The sequence below is a fragment of the Balaenoptera musculus genome, chromosome 17 (assembly GCF_009873245.2).
Source record: "Balaenoptera musculus isolate JJ_BM4_2016_0621 chromosome 17, mBalMus1.pri.v3, whole genome shotgun sequence".
NCBI lineage: Eukaryota > Metazoa > Chordata > Mammalia > Artiodactyla > Balaenopteridae > Balaenoptera > Balaenoptera musculus.
In genome coordinates this window covers 73,091,427-73,114,360 of record NC_045801.1, presented here as the reverse complement: position 1 = coordinate 73,114,360, position 22,934 = coordinate 73,091,427, and the positions used below count along the sequence as shown (strand labels likewise).

Here is a 22,934-nt window from a genome sequence, read left to right as displayed (position 1 = left end):
AATGGACTTTTCAGGCCTCTCTGCCTCCCTCTTGCCCAGACCCTCTACTTGCCAATCTCCTATTTGCCCTTGAGGTCTCAGCTTAGACAGAGTCTTCTAGACCAGCACTGCCTGTGAATTTCTTGTCATGATGACAAGTCAGCTGAGCTCTGTGTTTGCTGTGTCCCGTTCCGTAGCTACCCGAGTGGCTGTTGAGCACTTGAACGTGGCTGGTGTGACAGAGGAACTGGATTTTAAATTTTTTGTAGTTGTAGTTAATTTAAATTTAAATAGCCACATGGGGCTCCTGGATCCTGTACTGGACAACACAGGGACTGTTGGGAGGGGCGCCTGTGTGCTGCTTGCTGTGCTTATCTCCACCAAAACACTTCCCCAAGGGCAACACAATAGCTGATAGTATTGGAGGGGTCAGAAAAAATTCACAGAAAACAGGACTTCCCTGGTGGCGCAGTGGTTGAGAATCTGCCTGCCAATACAGGGGACATGGGTTTGAGCCCTGGTCTGGGAAGATCCCACATGCTGCGGAGCAACTGGGCCCGTGAGCCACAACTAGTGAGCCTGCGCGTCTGGAGCCTGTGCTCCGCAACAAGAGAGGCCGCAATAGTGAGAGGCCCGCGCACCGCGATGAAGAGTGGCTCCCGCTTGCCAGAACTAGAGAAAGCCCTCGCACAGAAACGAAGACCCAACACAGCCAAAAATAAATAAATAAATAAGTAAGTAAGTAAGCAAGTAAATCAATCAATCAATCACAGAAAACAAACTCAAGAACTCGAAGCATTTGTATGAACACGCAACCAATTTTATAATGCAGAAAAATGATTTTACTAAAAATGATTTATCAAGAAGCAGGATTTTCAGCATGTTCACGTGGTTACTTTAAAAAATTTATTATTATTATTTATTTATTATTTATTTCTGGCTGCATTGGGTCTTCATTGCTGTGTGTGGGCTTTCTCTAGTTGCGGTGAGCGGGGACTCCTCTTCGTTGCAGTGTGCGGGCTTCTCATTGCAGTGGCTTCTCTTGTTGTGAAGCACAGGCTCTAGGTGCGCGGGCTTCAGTAGTTGTGGCTCGCGGGCTCAGTAGTTGTGGCGCATGGGCTTAGTTGCTCCGCGGCATGTGGGATCTTCCTGGACCAGGAATCAAACCCATGTCCCCTGCATTGGCAGGCAGGTTCTTAACCACTGTGCCACCAGGGAAGCCCCACGTGGTTACTTTTTAAATACTAGATTTACATCTGAAATTTTTAAATAGAAGCTTCGGACCAAAGGCGCCAAAGGTGAAATTTCACCAAAGGTGAAATTAATAATCAAAATTTATTTCAAACATTTTCTTTTTGAGTGCCAGATAACATTATAGTTTTTAATGGTACTTGAAATTGGATGGTTAGCAAATATTGATGGAACTTAAAATAGGTGAGAAAGCAGTGTGTAGGGAACTTTGGACTTTTTGGAGGAAAGGTGTACAACTGTAATAAGCAATAAATAGCATTTAATGCATTCCTTTCTTGGGTACACCAGAGTATAGGTAGAACATAAAGTGGGGAGAAGAGATTGCCGGGTCCTTTGGACCCTGTTGATGGGAAACGCACCAGGTCACGTTGCTCTGGAAGGTTTAGTCTGAAGGCTGGAGCAGGTCATTACACAAACAAGGAGTTGTAAAGCTAGAGGATTGTCACCAGCATGCAGTTCTCCTTTTTTTTTTTTTTTTTAAAGATGGGGGAGAAACTGGAGGGAAGAATTTTTGCTATGCCAACTGGTAGTTTTTTTTTTTTTATAAAGTAGGCTATTTAATTTTATTTATTTATTTTTGGCTGTGCTGGGTCTTCGGTTCGTGCGAGGGCTTTCTCCAGTCGCGGCAAGTGGGGGCCACTCTTCGTCGCGGTGCAGGGACCGCTCTTCATCGCGGTGCGCGGGCCTTTCACTATCGCGGCCCCTCCCGTTGCGGGGCACAGGCTCCAGACGCGCAGGCTCAGCAATTGTGGCACACGGGCCCAGCCGCTCCGCGGCATGTGGGATCTTCCCAGACCAGGGCTCGAACCCGCGTCCCCTGCATTAGCAGGCAGACTCCCAACCACTGCGCCACCAGGGAAGCCCCCTCCTTTTTTTTAAAAATTAATTTATTATTTATTTTTGGCTTTTGGGTCTTTGTTGCGGCGCACGAGCTTCTCATTGCGGTGGCTTCTCTTGTTGTGGAGCACGGGCTCCAGGCGTGCAGGCTTCAGTAGTTGTGGCTTGCAGGCTTAGTTGCTCTGCGGCATGTGGGATCTTCCCGGACCAGGGCTCAAAGCCATATCCCCTGCATTGGCAGGCGAGTTCTTAACCACTGTGCCACCAGGGAAGCCCCAGTTCTCCTTTTAAATGGCACAGCAGGACTTCCCTAGTGGCGCAGTGGTTAAGAATCCACCTGCCAGTGCAGGGGGACATGGGTTCGAGCCCTGGTCCCAGAAGATCCCACATGCCACGGAGCAACTAAGCCCGTGCACCTGGAGCCCGTGCTCCGCAACGAGAGAGGCCACGGTGGCGAGAAGCCCGCGCACCACAAAGAAGAGTAGCCCCCGCTCGCCTCAACTAGGGAAAGCCCGCACGTAGCGGGGAAGACCCAAAGCAGCCATAAATAAATAAATAAATAAAAATTTAAAAATAGCTCAGCAGCCGTGGAGAGATGGAAGATGGCTAGTCGAGTAATTTTTAGGGGAAGTATGTGAGGCAGGTCATTACAGGAGGCTTTCAGTGATGCAGAAGAGTTTGGTGATGCAGTCAGATATGTGTTACATATATGTACGTATGTTACATAAAAGAATGTGTTACAGACCGTACTGTAGCTTTTTTGGAAACAGATTTAGGTTGTGAATTAGTTTCCTTAGAAAAATATAAAAGATATTTCATAAAGTTAGTTTTCCCCACGGCACACAGCGCATTGGGGGAAAGGCTCAGAAGATTTCCAGGCAACGAGGAAAGGGGCCAGGTTAGGGTTCAGCCTTTGCTATGGATGCAGGAAAATATACACATACAGAGTTTATGGGTAAATCTTTTATTATATGTAAATATGAATGAAGACATTTAATTTGGCTAAGAGAGATATCAGGCTTATTTAGTTGCATGAAATGGATAGTTTTAATAGTTATTTTATTGTAATAGTTTTTGATAATGGTTTTGATTGTCAAATAGTTTTGATTATGGTGGCGTTGTAGAACCCGCTTGCATTCATAAGTGTACGTATGGAAAAAAGTTTCCAACTTTGTTATATGTCAGAGTGATTATGAAATAATGAATGCAAACTGTTTACTGTATATTCCAGCCTTAATTCCATTTCCTTTGTCAAATATTATTTCTTTAAAGAGTAATTTAATACTGTAGTCACAGAGTAATTGAAATTTGTTTTCTTCCATTTTTTTGTCTATAGATTGAGCTTTTTTTTTTTTTTTTTAATATATATCTTTTTTTTTTTTTATTAAATTTTATAGCTACTTCTATTTATTTATTTATTTATTTATTTATTTTTGGCTGTGCTGGGTCTTCGGTTCGTGCGAGGGCTTTCTCTAGTTGCGGCAAGTGGGGGCCACTCTTCATCGCGGTGCGGGGACCGCTCTTCATCGCGGTGCGCGGGCCTTTCACTATCGCGGCCCCTCGCGTTGCGGGGCACAGGCTCCAGACGCGCAGGCTCAGTAGTTGTGGCTCACGGGCCCAGCCGCTCCGCGGCATGTGGGATCTTCCCAGACCAGGGCTCGAACCCGTGTCCCCTGCATTAGCAGGCAGATTCTCAACCACTGCGCCACCAGAGATTGAGCTTTTTGAGACCCTGGTCAGTTTTCCAAAATAGTTTCTCTAATACTCTTCCAAAGGCCTCCTCGACCCTCCTTAACAGTTCTGTTTCCCCCCTTTTTTTTTTTTTTGGCCGTGCCGTGCAGATCTTAGTTCCCCCACCAGGGATGGAACCTGCGTCCCCTGCATTGGAAGCACGGAGTCCTAACCACTGGACCGCCAGGGAAGTCCCCTGTTTCACTTCTATATTGCTCACTTCCCTGATGGAAGTTTGGATTTATATAATTCCTGTGTATTTCTCTTTTGCATGAAATATGGCATCTTAGAGCACCCTCTAGGTTGCCGTGTGACCTCTGCCCTCGGTGTCCTGTGACACTGGCCTGGCTCTGAGCTCGGGTTTATTCGTGATGGATAAGGCTCCCTTGTCATCACATGCGCTCTGCTCTCACAGGGAACATAGATAAATTATTTTCAGCTGTGGTGTTGCCGAAGGGGTTCCCACCCACCCCTTGAAGGAAGAGAACATTGGGGGTGTGTATCAGAAGAGACTGTTTAACCACACTCTCTCTCCCTTCATTTCAAGCAAGCAGAATTGGGGTACAGTTTTAAACTCTCCCCGGACTATGAGGCCAGATCCCCCTTTCAGCTTTCCAGAACCTTTTAAAATGCAAAAGAATGTAGGAAATTGCCAGATCAGTTAGTTAATCAGTGACAGCCGTAGTAAGTGTACAGAAAGCTTGGTTCTTACAGGAGCAGTTGGCTGTTCACCGCGTTTTCTTCCCCTCAGCGTGCTGCCCTTGGCGTCCTCCAGTGATGCAGGGTCGCTTCATAGGAGTCCGGGATCACCCAGGGCATCTCAGGATGGGGGTGGCCCCGGACTGCTCCTTCCGTCCCTCCTCCTGTCCTACGCTCACTCCTTGTAGGCTTGGCCTCACCCAGATGTGTGTGCCTGCTTGTGTGTGCGTGCATGTATGTGTCAAGTCAGTAGCTTGAAACAGATCTAGAGTGAGTGGGAAAATATATTTTCAAATGACTTTTTTTTTTTTTTTTTTTTTTAGTGGGTTAGTAAACGTGTGGTGTCATTCACCTTTATAGACCAGCCACGTTTTGTCTAAACTATCCCAGGATGTTTTACAATGTTAAGCAAGATACACTAGTGGTCACCACATTGTGTAAAATTTGTATTACTCTCCCCTTAGTCTGCACTATACACCTCCTTGTCAAGTGGGTTGAAGTACATTTCCAAAGTTGCATTTTTCCCAGTCCCAAATAAATTACACACAGAATTTCCATTTTCTTATTTCTGGACCTGTCTCTCTTCATTTGCTTTCCCCTTCACCTACAATAAAATTAATTAAGGTAGCATTAAAAAGATGAGGGAGAGATCCACATATTTTACATAGATGTTTACTTACATGGATATGGTAGGCGTGGCTCTGAATATAGATGATTGTCCTCATCCCTCTTCTGCCATATACTGTTGCTTATTTTAAGTGTTCCTAGAATGTGTACTGGTCTCCTGCTGGGTCACGCTGAGCTGCATATGGAAGGAGGATTGCCCTGTATCTCTTCTCCTGGTGTCTGTGGTGGGATGAGCAGGTCAGCTGTCTTCTCAGTGGGCTTAGTCTTAGAAGGAGTTAATTTCAAGGAGTGATATTTCAGTGTTGAATTGCAGGATGTAAAGGTTGTTCTCTGAAGGACATTGATCCTGGTGCTTTAGCGGCACAACTTACGTATAGGACAGTATACGCCTTTTGACCAATTTAGGAAAAAAAAAAAGTGCGGAGGCAGTGCGCTTAGTATAAACTGTTAGCTGAGTCCCATTTCATTAGTTGCCTTGAAAGAAAACATATGAGCCCCAGGACTCTTACGTAGGAAAAAATACCCATCTTTATCTGAAAGGCAGCTCAGAATATCCAGACTCCTCAAAGTTGTGTAGAAATAACTGAAGTATTTCTGCAAGAGACCTGTGAAATAGGGTGTTATGTAACATAGCATTAGATATTAATATTAACTGCATTTTTTTTGTCTTGCAAAAATGATTGTCAAGCAGAGGGACAGATGTATCTTTGAAATTAAACCACTTTCAGATGTCCTCTCTTTGACAAATTAAAACTTGTCACTAAGGGTTATTCCTAATTCTTTGGATGAGGTCAGTATTGTTTCTTTGTGGGTCACGAATGCCAAGACTCCCTTTCCTTAAATGTAAGATGACATACCTTTGTTTTCCTTGCTTTGTAATTCTTTGGGACCTGTTGTTGATTATTCCTTCTCACATTAATTGAGGAGAATCGCAGCTGTAGCTCAGGAGGAGCTCAGAGTCTGCGAGCAGGACTTGCTAAACTTCCACGTGTGTGGGCGTCACGGGGCGCCTTGTTAATAACACGCAGACTCCGGGGTGGGAGGTTGGGTTGGGCCCAGGACCCTGCATCTCTCACCAGCTCCCGGGGGGTGCCAGTGCTTCCAGGACCCTCCTTCAAATGGCAAGGCTGCGGTCTGCAGGGAGAGAGGCAGGGAGAGAAACAAGAACAAGGTGTGCTTGGTGCTTGTGTAGCTCCTGCCTCCAGTGTGGTGGGAATACTAGGGAGGGCTTCAAAATTAGCCTGGGGTGGGGAAGGCTGAGGGTCAGGCTGCTTCCCGGGATGAGTGGTAACAAAGGAACTGAGCCCACGAGCGGGGAGGTCAGACCGCACAGCACAGCACGGCGTGGGGGTGAGGAGGCAGGTGTGGAGGTAAGGAAGGTGTGAGGAGGTGAGTGGGTGACGTGCAGTAAACTTCCAGTGCTTTGACGGACCCAGCCTGGGTGCTGGTGAAGGTTTCAGGGGCAGAGGGAAGGGAATTGGGGCATAGAGCATGGAGAGGCTGACGGGTCTCTGAATACAAAGTGCCTTGCGACCCGCTGGAGCTTTTGGCCTCCATCCTGGGAGCTAGGGAACTGCTTTAAGGATTTTAATCAGGGTGGAGAGAGGACACATTTTGTGTCTTACAAGATCATTCAATCAGCTGTGCGAGCATGTTGAGACCGGATTCAGGAGAACCAGTCAGCCTTTAAAGTTGCATCCTTCACGAAACCATGACGCCTGATTACATCAGAGACTATGAACTGGAGGAGGAGGAAGACTTGTGAGATATTTGGGAGGAGAATCCACAGGTTGCTCAGTGGACTGAAAATGCAGGATATCCTCACGGCTTTACTAGAACAGCAAGCTGCATGGCACAGGGGCCACGTCTGTTCGTTCAACTCTGTATACGCAGTGTCTATTAAATGCTTTATGCAGAGTTGGCCCTCATTAAATATTTTTTAAGTGAATGAATGCTGAGAAGGATTGAGGGTGGTTTTCCATCATCTGGCGGGGTGGAAGGGGTGGGTGGAGGGCGCTTAACTGCCATGGGGAATGCTGGCGGAAAGCACAGCATTGCTTTACACAACGGAAGATAGATCTCTTCGACTAACATCAGCAAAACTGGAGGCTACCTAGTGATATAAATGGAAGCTAACTATAAATGCAATTCTTATTTCCTTTTTTTGGTTTTATTTTTCATGTGGTGCTTGGGACCAACATAGACCTTCTGAAGGATTTCACATCCTTTTTTGTTCTTCCTGCATCCTTTTCTTCCAGTAAAATAGAGAATGAAAATAATGCACAAAGCCACTAAAAAAAGTAATGGCCTCACTATTGCTATGTAGATTTTTTTGTTGCTAAAATTAAGCTTGCAAATACTTCATTAAAGAGCAATGGTAATATGGCGACTATAAGTGAAAAGGAATTTGAAATTAATTATTCCTAAGTGTCTGAATTTTGTGTAGTTGAGAATCATTCCTAACATAATAAAAATTATTTATTAACAAATAGAGCCTTTTCAGCAACTGTGAAGCTGGGGAGGTCCCGGCCGGGAGAAGGACATCGAATGTCATTGTCCTCCCAGCCTTTTGACCCTCCCCCGAAGCCTGTCAATAAAATGGCTTGATCCCAGAAAACAAAACAAAACGAAACAAACAAACAAAAAGAAATAGAAATATATGCCGGGAGACATTACAGAAAGGAGAAATTTTATAGGTTGAAAATATAGTTAATTAACATAAAATACGGTATATGGAAAGAATACTATAAATTTCATCACAAGGGGTAGGTATGGACCTTTGAAAGAACACTAATCCCTGAGCAGGAGAAAAAAAATTTCATCAAAGAGAATTGCTACTATTTAATATGGTCTTCACCTAGGAATGTTACCTCTAGGAAGAAACCCGTAGCAGTGCTGTCCATAGGATTTTCTGCCCTGATGGAAGGGTTCCACGGGGGCACTGTCCACACGCGCACCACAGCCGCCAGCTACACGGGTGTGTGGAGCACTTGGAATGCAGCTTGTTCGACTGAGCAACCGAAGTTAAAATTTTATTTAATTTTAATTAAACAGCAACACGTGGCCAGAGGCTGCCGTGTGGGACAGCACAGCCATAGCCCGGACACATGAGCGAGGAAGAAAATGTCGTCTAGCCCGGGCTGGGGGTGTCCGGGAGGGGCATCATTTGGTCCATGTGGCAGACCTGGAACTGACTGGTGATGAACTGATGCTGGTAACTTGGAGGTGCTTCCTGCCTCTCTCTCTCTGGGTCGCTGTCCGTGGGATCAATGCCTGGGCAGACCCCCCGCCCCCTTCGGCGGCTGCTAGGGGCCATGGGTGGGGAGTGCCGTCCATAGGCCTCGTGGTCGAGCTGGAAGGACTCTCAGGGTGAGGAGAAGCCCAGCCAGGCGGAGCCCTTTCTCTTCTGTCCATTCCCCTCTCAGCCGTGGGTCCTTCCCCCTCGCGATGTGATTTGTAGCCTTGAGGGTCTAGAGGCATCTCCCGGGCTGCGCTGAGGGTGGGAGGTGTGCTTTCCCGCTGCTCCACACCCCCTTGGAAATGCTGGCACGGGCTCCACTGGGTCCCGAGAACCCTGATCAAGTAATGTCGCAAACCTGAGGCTCTTGGGAGGTGGAGGAGAGACAAGTAAAGAGAACAATGCAGATCGAGCTACGGAACACTAAGGTGGTCTTAGCATCTACAGGGCAGCTCCCTTTTGCTTGCCCCGTGTGTTGGATACGTATGAAAAAATGGACAGCACCTGGATGGCATTCTACTTCCACAAGCGAATACAAAGTGGTTGAGCTGTAGGAAGTATTTTGCCCACGAAATGAAAGGTGTTCTGTGTTCACCCATCTCCTTTCTAGCTTTTCAGGTCACTGTGATACCAAATTAAAACTGGGCTACACAAATGCCGTCCTACTTTAAGCAGAGCACGGTAGTTAAGCATTGTTTATGTAACCTTTGGGAAGTCAGAACTTCACTTCAAAATCTTAACATGTATTTTTGCACAACTTACTTCTTTCACCTTGGTTTGTTGTACTCCCCCTGCCTTTGTCTCCAGTTTTCTGGGTGCTGTTTACTTTCTGGGGCTGCCTACTTTGCATCCTGCTTATTTCCCAGAATATTAACCAGTAGCCTCAATGTGGTGCTAATATGTGCGTGCTTCCTTAACGTTATCGATAGTATAAGTAAAAATTTTCTTAAAAGGAAACTCTCTTCTGTTTGGTGGTTTCAGCAATTGTTCTAGTGACTGATCTCTGAATAAATAGGACCCCGTCTAGGCCTTTCATAGGACCCCATCTAGGCTTCACTGGTGAGTTGCCATTTCATCTATACATTTCTCTTTCGTCTCTGGAAGTTGTTCGTCATTAAAATATTTTGTTGGAGATGTTTACTGCTCTCAGTATATGAAAGGGTTTCTTCATCTGTACAGTGAAGAGGGGCTTGGATTAGGAGGTCTCCAAAGTGTTGGCCGGCTCTAAATTTTCATCATTGGTTTCACAGTGAGTCTCCACGGTGTCCACGATGCTGTGAGCTGGGGTGTCTCATGGTGCCTCTCTTCACCGCTAAACACACCCCCAAGCACCTTCTGAACTCAGAAGAGACTTGCCAGTAGGGTGCTGAGCAGAAGCATGTATTATGTCTCCGTTATAGGTGTCTATACTGTTCAATATATAATATCACACACAGAGCACTTGTCATCATGAATTACCAAGAAATAGTTCGTAAAATGGTATCCTAAATTTTTATACCATAACCCATGAATCTTAATTTTTAATTAAAAGTTTCATCATTTACAGATGACTGTAACCTCCATGAGGAAAAAAGGGAACTTTGTTTTTATTCACCGATATATCTCTGGCAGCTGTGATCAGTGCCTGGCTCATGGTAGAGGCTCAGTAAATATATTTTGATGTTTTGTTTTGTTTTTTTTAATTTTTATGTATTTATTTATTTATTTTTGGCTGTGTTGGGTCTTCGTTTCTGTGCGAGGGCCTTCTCTAGCTGCGGCGAGTGGGGGCCACTCTTCATCGCGGTGCGCGGGCCTCTCACTATCGCGACCTCTCTTGTTGCGGAGCACAGGCTCCAGACACGCAGGCTCAGTAGTTGTGGCTCACGGGCCCAGTTGCTCCGCGGCATGTGGGATCTTCCCAGACCAGGGCTCGAACCCGTGTCCCCTGCATTAGCAGGCAGATTCTCAACCACTGCGCCACCAGGGAAGCCCAGTAAATATATTTTGAATACATAAATGCTATTTGAGATTTAACTTGATTTTCATTTAAAGCCAAATCAAATGTAAATACAACTTGAATATTTATTTCCCAAGTGATAATGATGAGAATTATTTGGTAACACTGATGACTTGCATTTCTGTCTCTTCTTTTTAATAATCTATACCTGTGCTGTCCAGTATAGTAGCCATTGCGCCCATGTGCACCTTTTTGACTTGAAATGTGGCCAGTAGGAATTGATATACTGTAATTGTGAACTACTGGGTTTCAAAGACTCAGTACTCAAAAATGTAAACTGCCTCATCTCTATCGATTACATGTTGAAGTAATATGTAATTACTTGCATATATTGGTTTTATTTAAAAAAAACCAATAAATTGGTTTTATTGGTTAAATAAAAATGATTAAAATTAATTTCACTCTTTTTGGGGCTACTTTTTAAGCGTGGCTACTAGAAAATTTTAGACGGCTTTGATTTGATGGCTCATTGGACAGTGCTGATTTAGACACAGAAAATGTAGACAGTGAATGTAGACAAGGGGGCAAACTCCAAAAAGGAATTTTAAATGAATATCTTTGATAGGAACAAAATTAAATGTTGCAGCTGTGACTTGGGAAAGTGGGCATTCAAATGGTCTTGATCAAATTAAAAAAGACAAAAATAAATTAATTAGATTAGCTCAGATCAGAAATATGAAATCCAGCTACCAGATGGATTCCGAGCATAGTGGCCAGCCAGAGTCTTGAGGTCAGAAAAGGGGCAGGAAGGCGGTGATGGCTGCCCCCGCAAGCGTAAGTGGTGACCGGCGACACACTAAAGCCATAGTTTTGGGACTTCTCTGCCCGGACTTCACGTGACCGTGGTCGCAGCTGTGGTGGGTGACACGTTTCCTGTACCAGGTAATGCTGCCATTTTCCCTGCTGCTGGGAAATGGCCTCTTGGTGGAAGGAGCCGGGAACTGGAGACCCGAGTGTCGGGTAGGATTACTCGCAGTGAGTGCTCTGTTTCGTCCCTCCCCTGGGCCTGTAGTCAAGTTCTTTTTCCCTTTCTGCTCAGCCTTATAAAGTGAGTGCCAACTCCATGCTGCCCCTCCAGGCAGTAGGCCGAGCCGTCGCCTCCGCTCTGGGCTCCTTTCCCTCTAGAGCTGGCTGGGAACACATCCAGTCCATAGCAGTTCCTCCCGTGACACATGCTGGGCCCTGGAGGACGAAGCCACCATTATCCTATAGAGCAAGGCCACCCAGGACAGGCACCTAGACGTTACCTCTCTTCAGCTCATTGGAAAGGTTATTTTGGTAAGTGGTTAACGTCTGCACGGCTGGTTTAAGTTCTTATCAAGTCCATTCCCGTATTTATTTCCTTGAAAGCTAGAACGAGCCTTGAATAAATGAAGACTGACCACGTAGGCTTTTTAGGAGTAAATTCAATTTATAAATATCTGTTTCATTTGGCACTGGAGATTTCGACTTCTCTTTGGTTTGGGTTTTAAAGCAGCATGTCTGTAAATAAAATGGCTTTCATGCTCACCTTACTTCCACCCGCCTGACCTCTATTTCTGGAGAAAGTAGATCAGAAAATTCATGGCAGTTAGCCGCAGAGTGAGGAGACCTTTGGCTCCGGCTGACAGCTGTCGCCTGAGCACTGCCGACCTGGAGACCCTCTCAGGTGTTCTGTCTGGGGTTCTGACAGCGAGCAGGAATGTTGTTTACATACATTTCCCGGAGGCGAAGTTCTCCCCTTGCTGGGGGCGTGGGTTCTTGGTGGGGCTGGTTGCCTCCACCCCACCCCTACCCCAGCCGTCCCCAGTCCCGCCCCAGCCGTCCCCATTCCCGTGCTCCTGTGGACGTGTGTCCGTAGGATTTATGGCGGGGCCTGTTTGTAATATCCCTTTTGAAATTCTTCAACAAGATACTGTTTTTTTCAAGTTGGGGCAGTATCACACAGTGCTTCATGTGCTTATGAAAGAGGAAAAAAAATGAGTTAAATTCCAGAGATGTTTAAGATTTTGGACATTTTTCCTATGTGAATTAGTTCTTTATTAGGTCGTTGATTTAATTAGCATTCAACAAAAACACTTTCCTGTTTTGATTGTGGAAACATTCTTTAAGTTGGTTATTTTCATCTGACACAGAATCGGTTAGCAACTGTTTGCGTAAAGCGCAGAGCAGTAGTTAGTCTACACCGTGTGCTGTAAACAGGGGATGCTTACGGGCAGGCCTGCCCCCCTTTCCGCCTACCTGCTCCGGCCTGCCTTGTCCCAGAAGGGGTCAAGGCGAGGGTGAGGGCTGCATGGACATTTTGAACTTCATTCTGTTAAAAGTTTCAGTTTTGACCAGTTTGGGGGAAAGGTTTCTGTCTCTGCTGATGAAGAATGGTCATCGTCTAGAAACTGTCCGTCCAGCTAGAGTTTGTCCGAGTGGTCGCATGGCTCCTGGTCCATCCCCAGAGCCCGGGGCCCTCGGGTGGATGATGGACCCGTGATGGGACTTCCTCTGGCAGGGGGGAGGAGGGGGCGGGCGTGTGTTGCTGGAGAACGAAAGCCTGGCACGTTCCTGCCGTCAGACGGACGTAAGGAAATGATGCGTTGCCGCTCCGCTCGCCAGCGTGCCTGCCAGCGTCCTCGCCTCCGCCGCTTTCTCCTTCGACGCCTCTGTTGCGGTCCTGTAGTTGGTTGTATGTGGGCCGTAAATATCCAATTTGTACGAAATGACTGATTTTGGTATTTGTATAATCCTCTAGTCAATTTAACTAAGTTGAGCTTTTCACAGCCCTCGGTGCTGTGGCTGCTCATCTGATTACACCGCTCAGGGGAATAAGGTTAAGGGCGGGCTGTTGGTAACCAGAGCATTTCCAGGGCTTTCCTGCAGCAGATGGGCTGCTTGGCGACAGTCATACATCTGCTGGCCTGCTGTGGCAGCTGCCGCCGCTTCACGTTGTGTTCTTTTGTTCTGTTCCATCCAAGAATGGAACGCGAGGAAGTGGAGTGAATGGATTAATTTAAGGTTAAGGTTAGTGTTTTGCTTGCTTTCTAAGTAACCGATCATAATAATGCTTCTGGTAGAAGCTAATGAGTTTCTCTTAAAGTGAACTAGATTTATAAAATACAGCTCAGTGAGGGGGCTAGATCAGTATTGTCGATGGAGACCAAATTCGAATGCGTACGATGCCGGCAGTTTTTATCATTTGTTCCTAATTCTTTGTTTTCTTCCTCCCTCCTCCCCACCTCCCACTCCCCTTCTAGGACCTCTATCCAGATTTGCCTGACACTGCAGGGTCCAAGAGAATTAAAGAAATATGGAGTGACATGAAGAAGATTAGTCAAGGATTATAGGCTCTGAGGACGAACCCTCAGTGAAGTGAAGCACAGACAAGCTCCTGAGCTCTGGTCGGGAGGAGCCGTGTGTTGGGAGAAGATGGCGGATCCAGGAATGATGAGTCTTTTCGGCGAGGATGGGAATATTTTCAGCGAAGGCCTCGAAAGCCTGGGAGAATGTGGTTACCCTGAAAATCCCGTGAATCCCATGGGCCAGCAGATGCCGATAGACCAAGGCTTTGCCTCCTTACAGCCATCCCTCCACCATCCCTCCACGAATCAGAATCAAACCAAGTTGACCCACTTCGATCACTATAATCAGTACGAGCAGCAAAAGATGCATCTGATGGACCAGCCGAGCAGAATGATGAGCAGTGCCCCTGGGAACGGACTGGCGTCTCCCCACTCGCAGTACCACACCCCGCCCGTCCCCCAGGTCCCCCACGGGGCCGGCGGCGGCGGCGGCGGCGGCGGCGGCGGCCAGATGGGTGTCTACCCCGGCCTGCCGAACGAGCGGCACGGGGGGCAGTCTTTCGTGGACGGCGGCCCCATGTGGGCCCCCCGGGCCGTGCAGGTGCCGGACCAGATCCGAGCCCCCTACCAGCCGCCGCCGCCGCAGCCCCAGGCGGCCCCGTCGGGCCCCCCCGCGCAGGGTCACCCCCCGCACCTGCAGCAGCTGGGCGGCTACATGGCGCGCGGGGACTTCTCCATGCAGCAGCACGGGCAGCCGCAGCCGAGGATGGGCCAGTTCCCCCCGGGCCAGGAGGGCCTCGGTCAGGGAAGCCCCTTCATCGCCGGCCCCGGCCACCTGTCGCACGTGCCCCCGCAGAGCCCCGGGGTGGCGCCGAGCCTGCGCCACGCGGTGCAGCCCTTCCACCACCATCCCCCCGCCGCTCTCCACGGGGAGCCCGTCGCCCACAGCCCCCGGTTCTCCCCCAACCCTCCCCCGCAAGGGGCCGTGAGGCCGCAGACCCTTACCTTTAGCTCTCGGAGCCAGACGGTCCCGTCACCTACTATAAACAACTCAGGGCAGTATTCTCGCTATCCTTACAGTAACCTAAATCAGGGATTAGTTAACAATACAGGGATGAATCAGAATCTAGGCCTTACAAATAATACTCCAATGAACCAGTCCGTCCCAAGATACCCCAACGCTGTAGGGTTCCCGTCGAACAGTGGTCAAGGACTCATGCACCAGCAGCCCATCCACCCCAGCGGCTCACTTAACCAAATGAACACGCAAACTATGCATCCTTCGCAGCCTCAGGGAACTTACGCCTCTCCGCCTCCCATGTCACCCATGAAAGCAATGAGTAACCCGGCGGGCACTCCTCCTCCGCAAGTCCGGCCCGGAAGTGCCGGCATCCCGATGGAAGTCGGCAGTTACCCAAATATGCCTCACCCGCAGCCGTCTCACCAGCCCCCTGGCGCCATGGGGATCGGACAGAGGAACATGGGCCCCAGGAACATGCAACCGTCCCGTCCGTTTATGGGCATGTCCCCGGCGCCGAGGGAGCTGGCCGGGCACCTGAGACCCAACGGTTGTCCCGGCGTCGGCCTCCCAGACCCGCAGGCGATCCAGGACCGGCTGCTCCCCGGCCAGCAGCACCCCGGGCAGCCGCCGGCCTTCCAGCAGTTGCCAACCTGCCCTCCGCTGCAGCCCCACCCGGGCCTGCACCACCAGGCTTCGCCCCCGCCCTCGCACCACCAGCCTTGGGCACAGCTCCACCCCTCGCCCCAGAGCGCCCCGCAGAAAGTGCCTGTGCCGCAGGTAAGGGGGCGTGGCCCTGCCCGCCCTGCCGCGTGGGGCGCGGGCGCGCGGAGCTTGCCTCCGTCTCAGCCTCGCCAGACGCTGCTTCGTCCCGAGGTCCTTGAGTTCTGCCTTGTAAGCTGCTCCAGCATCTCACTTGTTTTCTGTTACTCTCTTTTTTTTTTTTTTACTCTCTCACTGTTGGCTTGTGCATTTATTCACTTTTTCAAAAAGTCGTGACTCCTCCCGTCCCAGGGATTGTGCTGGAGATGAGGGCGCGTAGAAAACTAAGCCTGGGTCCTGCCTGCAAGGAGCTCTGCCCTCACTGCCAGCGGTGAGACGGGCATTGGACCTAAACGGTTTTTTCCTTCCCTTTATTCTTCTATGCCGTGCTTTCTCTCTCCCTCCCTCCCTCCCTCTCTCTCTTTCTCTCTCTCTGATTTATAAATACACCGAAAGTTGGTTTCCAGCAACATCTTATATTTTTGTGATAGTCCCTCCCACCTCTTTTAGAAAATTGTTATTATTTTTCCCTTGGGAAGCTATAAAATATGTTCCTCTGTAATACTTATTGGACCAGTTGTTGAATGTTAGTGTGAACTTAACTTGCACACTGTAGAAAGTCACAGTAAATGATAATCCACCAAAAGCGGTCTCTAAGAGATTTGGATACCTAGTACTAAAAGCAGAAGTCTTCCTTTTTGTATGCTGGGATTTTATCCTACAGAATTTATAAGCAGACAGATTAAGGTTTGAAGCTCTAGTATTCCCATACACATCTTTCCATTATAAATGTTGGCGTTTGTGCTCTAGCTCTAGGAAAAATAACGTCTGTATGTCTAGATTATTCAGAGTGCTATTCAGAAATATGCATTGATCTTCCACTATGATTGCAGCCCTGAACATGGATGGTACAGTGTGATCTTTAGAGCTGTAAGGCACAATGCTTGTTCTTAATGAACTTGTAATCAATTTGGGGAAACATGACCAATACGTGGAAGTATAAAGTGTAGTAAAAGACCATGCATGATTATGTGACAAGTGTTCAGAGAGAGAGGCAGTACCTGTGGATGAGGGTGCTTGGAATTTGGACGTAGCCAAGGATGTGAACCGAGGATGGCATTTCAGGTTGGGGGATGGCTCCTTAGAGGGGGCACGGGACGCTGAATTCGCTGCAGGGCAGGGCTGGGTGATAGAGGTATGATCTTCTGTTGTAAAGAATTTGGACTTTGCTGGGGAGCCAGTGATATCAAACTAGACAGTGCGCGGGGATAGCCGGGGAACCAGGAGATGAGCTCTGAGCCTGTGGTCCAGGCGTGTGAGGACAGTTTGGTCCAGGGACCAGGGATTGGGGAATGGGAACAGAAGGGAATGAAGCTACGTGCAAGTAAAAGGGTCGGGTCAGGAAACAAAGCCCTCTGGGGCATCCCGGGTGGAGAGGCATTTAGATTGGAGACTCAGAAGCTTCAGCCTTGGTGGGACTGGGGAAGTGGAGGCCAGGAAGGTCTCCTGGGGACCTCAGGACACAGGACTCGTTGGGGTTTCGGGAAGGCTGCCCTCACAGGTCCGGCACACTTGGAGATTCTCAGGAGGAGCCCCGAGGTCAGCGGGGACCACGTGGGCCTCAGCCACCGGGCCTGCGCTGCCCGGGAGAGAGCCGCTTCCCTCCTGGGGAGCCTCACCTGCAGTGTTGGGAGCGGACTCCCGAGACCGTGGACAGCGTGGAGGGGGGTGAGAAAGGGCGTCTACCAGCTGCTGGGGCCTCGGCCCACCTGGATGGCTCCTAGGGCAGAAATGCACATGACTTAGTTTCCAGGGGTTATTCTTTTCTTGCTCCTTGGAAGTTTCTTCCTAAACATGGGATCTGTTCAGAGCAGTGGTCCTCAGACTTAATGGTCCCAGCATCTTCTGTCCTCCCTGGAGGGCAAGCACAGTTTGAAGGCGATCCCCTGTGACTATAATCCCATCCCTGGTTGGGAATCGCTGGTCTCCTCCAGCTTTTCTCAGTTTTAAGAGCACAGATTTCTCAACGGGTGTTTCAGAGGACACGTATGAGTAGGTGGACCCTGGGTCCCTGAGCGCTGGGAGACACCAAGTGCATTTCCCTTTTTCTCCAGCTCCATCTTCTCGAGTGTGCCATCATAGACACGCTTGGAACGGTTTAAGGGGTGCAAACAAGTACACTTGAGGTATCTTTATTATATAAGTTCAGTTGCGTGTTTTAAACATTTCGCACGGTATTTGCTTTCTTATTTCTGCTCAACTTTGCATCCGCTTCAGCTTTTGAAGCCCTCAGTTCTGCACATCATACTAGGGAGGTATAAAGTCTTGAGAAGAGCACAGACTTTGAAATCAGCAAAGTGTTTGAATTCCAGGTCTGCTACTTACTAGCTTGGTGGCTTCAGGCAGCTTGACCTCTCTGAACCTCAGATTTGTCATCAGTACAACAGGAAAAATAGAACCCATCTCAAAAGGTGTTGAGATTAATTAGGGTAATACACTCACATCAAGTGAGTGTGATCTCTAGCCTGTGGTGCATACTTAAGTGTGAATTCTCCTCTAGGTTTTAGTTTCTGATCTCCTGCAATGCGAACCTTACTTTATAATTCATGTCATTTCAGATGTACTAAATACAATGTAAAATTACTTTTATTTTTAAGGAACAGGTTTACATATTATGAAATATAGCCTTAGTTATGACACATTAAATTTGACTTGTGGAAATATTACCTGCCTTTTTGCCCATGTTGCTGGGTGTGGTGAGAATAATGAGGTAGGTTCAACATGCTGTCACAGAATCCTAAACACCTCGCTTTCCCTGGGACTGACTCACATTCTACTGTAGCAGATAATCTATTATTATTATTGTTTTGCTTTAGAACTACTAAAATTATTTTGCATTTCATGTATGTCCGGATGGTGGTTTGAAACCATGCTGTGTAGCAGGGAAATTACCAGATTAAGTTGAAATATTGATGTAATTTGCTGAATTATCACATTCAGAGAGGCTTATTGACTTTTTTATCTTGAGTTTTTTACTTTTAAAAAAGTAGAAGTTATGCTTTTTAGATGTTTCATGGGTAGTGAACAGATATTTTCTAAATTCTATCGCATGTTAAAGTATCTTTGAAGATAAGTTTAACTTTATATTAAAGAGTCAGCAAAGGAAAATATTAGAACCAAGGCCAGAGTTCATCAGGCCATATGTTCATTGTCGGGACACAGTCTTTAATGGAAGCTCCAGACTAGCCTGATGATTTGATAAAAATTTACAGGGAAAGAGAAAAACCTAGCTTCTATTTCCGCAGCTGATTAGGATAGTGGTTTCCCTTTTCATTCTCAGACCTGTTTTTCTATCTATCTATCCATTCATCCATCCATCCATCCATCCATCCATCCATCCATTAAATAATTTATTTATATTTTAATTTTTTCTTCCAGTTTTACTGAGATATAGTCAACCTACAGCCCTGTATAAAGTGTATAAGGGCTACAGCATAATGATTTGATTTACATACATCATGAAGTGATTGTCACAGTAAGTTTAGTGAACACCCATCATCTAAGCACAAAATGAAAGAAACAGAAAAAAACATTTCTTGTGATGAGAACTCTTAGGATCTCCTCTCTTAACAGCTTTTGTATGTAACATACAGCAGTGTTCGTTACACTTACTATGCTGCACACTCCATCCCTGGTACTTACTTATCTTACAACTGGAAGTCTGTACCTTTCGACCACCTTCCTCCAGTTCGCCCTCCGCCAGCCCCTGCCTCTGGTAATCACAGATCTCATCTCTTTTTCTGTGAATTTTTTTGTTTGTATTTGAAGTATAATTGACCTACAACACTGTGTTAGTTCCTGTTACACAACACAGCGCTTTGATATTTCTATACCTTTCCAACTGGTCACCACAGTGAGTCTAGTTACGATATGTCACCATACAAAGATATTACATAATTGTGGACTCCATTCCCCAGACTGTACATTTCACACCTGTGACTCATTTGTCTTGTAACTGAAAGTTTGTACCTCTTAACCTCCCTCACCTATTTCTCTTCCCCTCAACCCCCTCCCCTCCAGCAAACACCTGTTTGTTCTCTGTATCTGTGACTCTGTTTCTGTTTAGTTATGTTTGTTCACTTGTCTTGCTTTTCTAGATCCCACATGTAAGTGGAGTCATACAGTATTTGTCTTTCTCTGCATCTCAGACCCTTTTATGCTCCTAAAAATTACTGGTGGCTCCAGAGATCCTTTGTTCATGTGGACTTTATGTGTTGGTATCTGTTGTCTTAGAAGTCTAAACTGAGGACAGTTTGAAATATTTGTTACTCATTTTTAAAATCAGTAAAAATAATAAACCATTATGCATTAACATACATCACATTTTTAACTGAAAAGCAGCTGTTTTCTAAGACAACAAAACATTAACGGCGTCGTTTTGCATTTTCCGAAATGTTGGATTCTAATAGCCGCTTCTGCGTGCAGTCTGCAGGAGCCTCTGGCCAAGCCCGTGCACGCCTGGAGAGAAGGAGAGTGAGAGGCGGAGAAGATCTCAGGGTCCTTATGAAAAACGGTTCTGACCTCGCAGGCCCCGCACTCTGAGAGCCACCGGTGTGGAGGCAGGAACGTAGGTCTCGGAGCTTGCAGTTCCCGAGCCGGAGAACCAGCAGCTGATTTCTCACCCCACGACCTCGGGCAGGTTCCTTAACCTCAGGGCCCTGGCTGCATTCTCTCCAAAATGAGGGGCGATACACCTTCCTGGTTAGAGGCATGGAGAGATTAGCAATAACGTCTCTCAGAATTTAACATGGTGTCAGACACGCGGTGGGCACTCAAAAATGATCCATTATCGTCGGGCAGATGTTTACGGTTGCTTGTCGCAGAGTTTAGGAAATAATCTCAAGCACTTGTTCCAGTGTTAAGTACGGGCAGAGTTGTTGCACTTCCTTCCCTTGGCTTCTGGGAGCAGTTAGCAGACATTGGGGCTCCGCGTCCTGCTCCCTGGGAGAGAGGAAGGGCCGGTCGGGGCGGAGGTGGTGCAGGCAGCCCCTGGAAGGGGCAACACGGAGGTGAGCTCGTGTGCTTGGGGGCAGTGTCTGGTCCAGCCTTAGGAGGGCGAGGCGGGGGCAGGCGATACAGCTCTGCTGAGCTGGGAAGCGTCAGTTGAGTTGAGAGGAGAATGCACAAAGGTGGGGGAGGGAGAGAGTTTAAGGCTTGGCAACCATGAGGGTGAAGAGAGTGCGCCTGTGTCCCTGCGTGTCCCTCAGCGTCACTGGCATGGGGGGCTGGGGCCTGGGGGGCCCCTCCGCAAGACGCTCCTGCAAGGACGTGGAGGGACGAGGCACCACCCTCAGGAGCAGGAAGAGAGCAGAGAACGGAGCCAGATGGACGCCAGCGAGGACCACCTGGAAGGAGAGCTCAACACGTCGTTTTGTTTGTTTGAAGAGCTTGTCTAAGAAGGACTGGTTACGTGGGTTGTCCTTCGAGGTTACAGGGGAGTTTCTGAGTTGCTGAGTAACTCATCCTGCTCAAGTCTACACAGGTGTAGGTAGTAGATTCATGGACTACGCTCTCAGATGGGCAGATCCTGGTGGGGTTTTTAGGATCTGCAGTATTATGTCCTTGGATTAAGTGTATTTGGGTTGTCTTTGTGCTCCTCTCATTAATTTGGTCCTGAAATACAGTCATGGTGAAGCAGGACAGAAGCAGAAAGCGTTTACGAAGGGCCACTAAGATTGAGGTGATGGGTAGTAATTTCTGTGTCCTAATTTTCCCCTGGGAGATTAAAATAAAACAGATCCAGAAGAATCAGTGGTGCAACTTTTCCAGTCCTCTGTCTTTCTGTGATGTGTTACGAATATCGTGAAAAAATAGCCTTTCTGGGAAAACCTTTTCCTGGTAAATCTCAAGTAGAGAGAAGTCCTCTCGGTTCACCCGGGAAATACAGAATTGCAGACACGAGCAGAGTAACTGGCAACTACTAAATACATTTTTATGGAAAAAATAGGCACGCATCTTACGCCTCACTTATGCAAACTGTGCTCAGAAGTAGAGAAAAGGGCCTTTTGAATCGAGAGTAGATGTCTCTCTCTGAATACTACTCCGGACAGACTTATACTTTCACACCCCTAAAGACGTCTGGTGGAGATGGGAAAACGGATCATCTCTGAAGAAAACCCAGTGTGGACCTAAGCGGCTCCCAGGGGCTGTGGCGAGTGTGCCCACGTTCAGGGACAGGCACCCACGGTTAGACCTGGTGGGAGCAGCTGCCCTGCTCCCCCACGTGCCAGTCTTCAGGGCATCGTGGGTTACGGCCGCCTGTCCCTCCCCGATTGCTCTCGCCTTCCCTGGTCCATGAGGCGCTCCCAGAGCCTCCTGTTTTTCACGAAGACTGAAGATGTCTCTTCTGACCACCTCTGTTCATGTATATTACTGCTCAGTGAGCACCGCCCTGCATTTCCCTCGAGCGTGGCTGGTTTATCCAGAGGGCAGCGTTTCGGTGGGTTAAAATGGAAAATGCCAAGTGTGGACTTAGAGCAAAGGAAAGCAGTCTACTCCATCTGTCCTTTCACCCCACAGTCTGAAAGCATGAAATGAGCCGAATACTAAATGTTAGCCTTGCGTCTGAGTGGCTTTTATTTTGTAAAAGGGTATTGTTTCCTGTGACTGTCAAAAAATGTTGTAGGTAGTAAGAAGTTCGTTTTTAAATTTACTTTCAAAGCCTGCATATTAACCATCTGCTAGGTGTCCCAAGTAGCCAGTGGGTTTTCTTAACTTTTAAGAAGCCACTTTTAGATACTGCTTTTTAATCTTGTAACTTGGTTGCCTTCCTTCAGCTCCATGAAAGAAACATTTATCGAGTGCCTGTTATGTGCCATGCACTGTGTTAAGGACAGAGATTGGCGGTGTGATGGAAGGTGGGGAGGAGGTCAAGGCCGTCACTGAGATGGACAGGGAATTTTGTTATTTAGGTATGACCTGGCCCTCATTTCTTTGTGTACCTACTATGTTGCAGACCAGTGCTGTCCAACTGAAATATAGTGGGAGCAGTGAATGCAACGCACGTGTGTTATTGTAAATTTTCTAGTAGCCACATTAAAAAAAAAAGGAAACTACACATTAGCATCGTATATTTAATTAACCAAATATATCCAGGATATTCCAACACACAATCAGAATAAAAAGACATTTTACACAGCTGCTTGAGATCCGGTGTGTACTTACAGGCAGAGCCCATCTGCATTTGTATCTGCATAAGGCAAGCCAGTAGCCCCATGTGGCTGGTGGCTGCCGTATTGGACGGTGCAGAGCTACACTCTTTCCGTAGCCGTTGCTTCCAATTCTTTTGGAAAACAAGTCGGAGTGTAAGCAAGACTAATGCACATATAAATAAATTTAAAATTGTTTCGTCTAATGACAACGGTCGACCTCCAGCACAGGTGTTAGCACCCTCATTGTAAGGTTGGGAAATCAGTAGCATTTTTTAATATATGAACAATACGTGTATTGTTGGAGGGGTGTGTGCGT

General features: G+C 47.4%; 1 protein-coding gene across 1 annotated transcript in view; it reads left to right on the top strand.

The window, feature by feature from the left end:
• The first annotated feature begins 12,330 nt into the window (after positions 1 to 12,330).
• The window catches only part of CHD7 (chromodomain helicase DNA binding protein 7), a 118,728-nt gene continuing 108,124 nt past the window's right edge, over positions 12,331 to 22,934 (top strand). The window contains 2 exon segments of the mRNA XM_036829850.1: positions 12,331 to 13,349; positions 13,583 to 15,425. Of these exon segments, the coding sequence (XP_036685745.1) occupies positions 13,755 to 15,425 (1,671 nt within the window). The 5' untranslated portion in view covers positions 12,331 to 13,349; positions 13,583 to 13,754.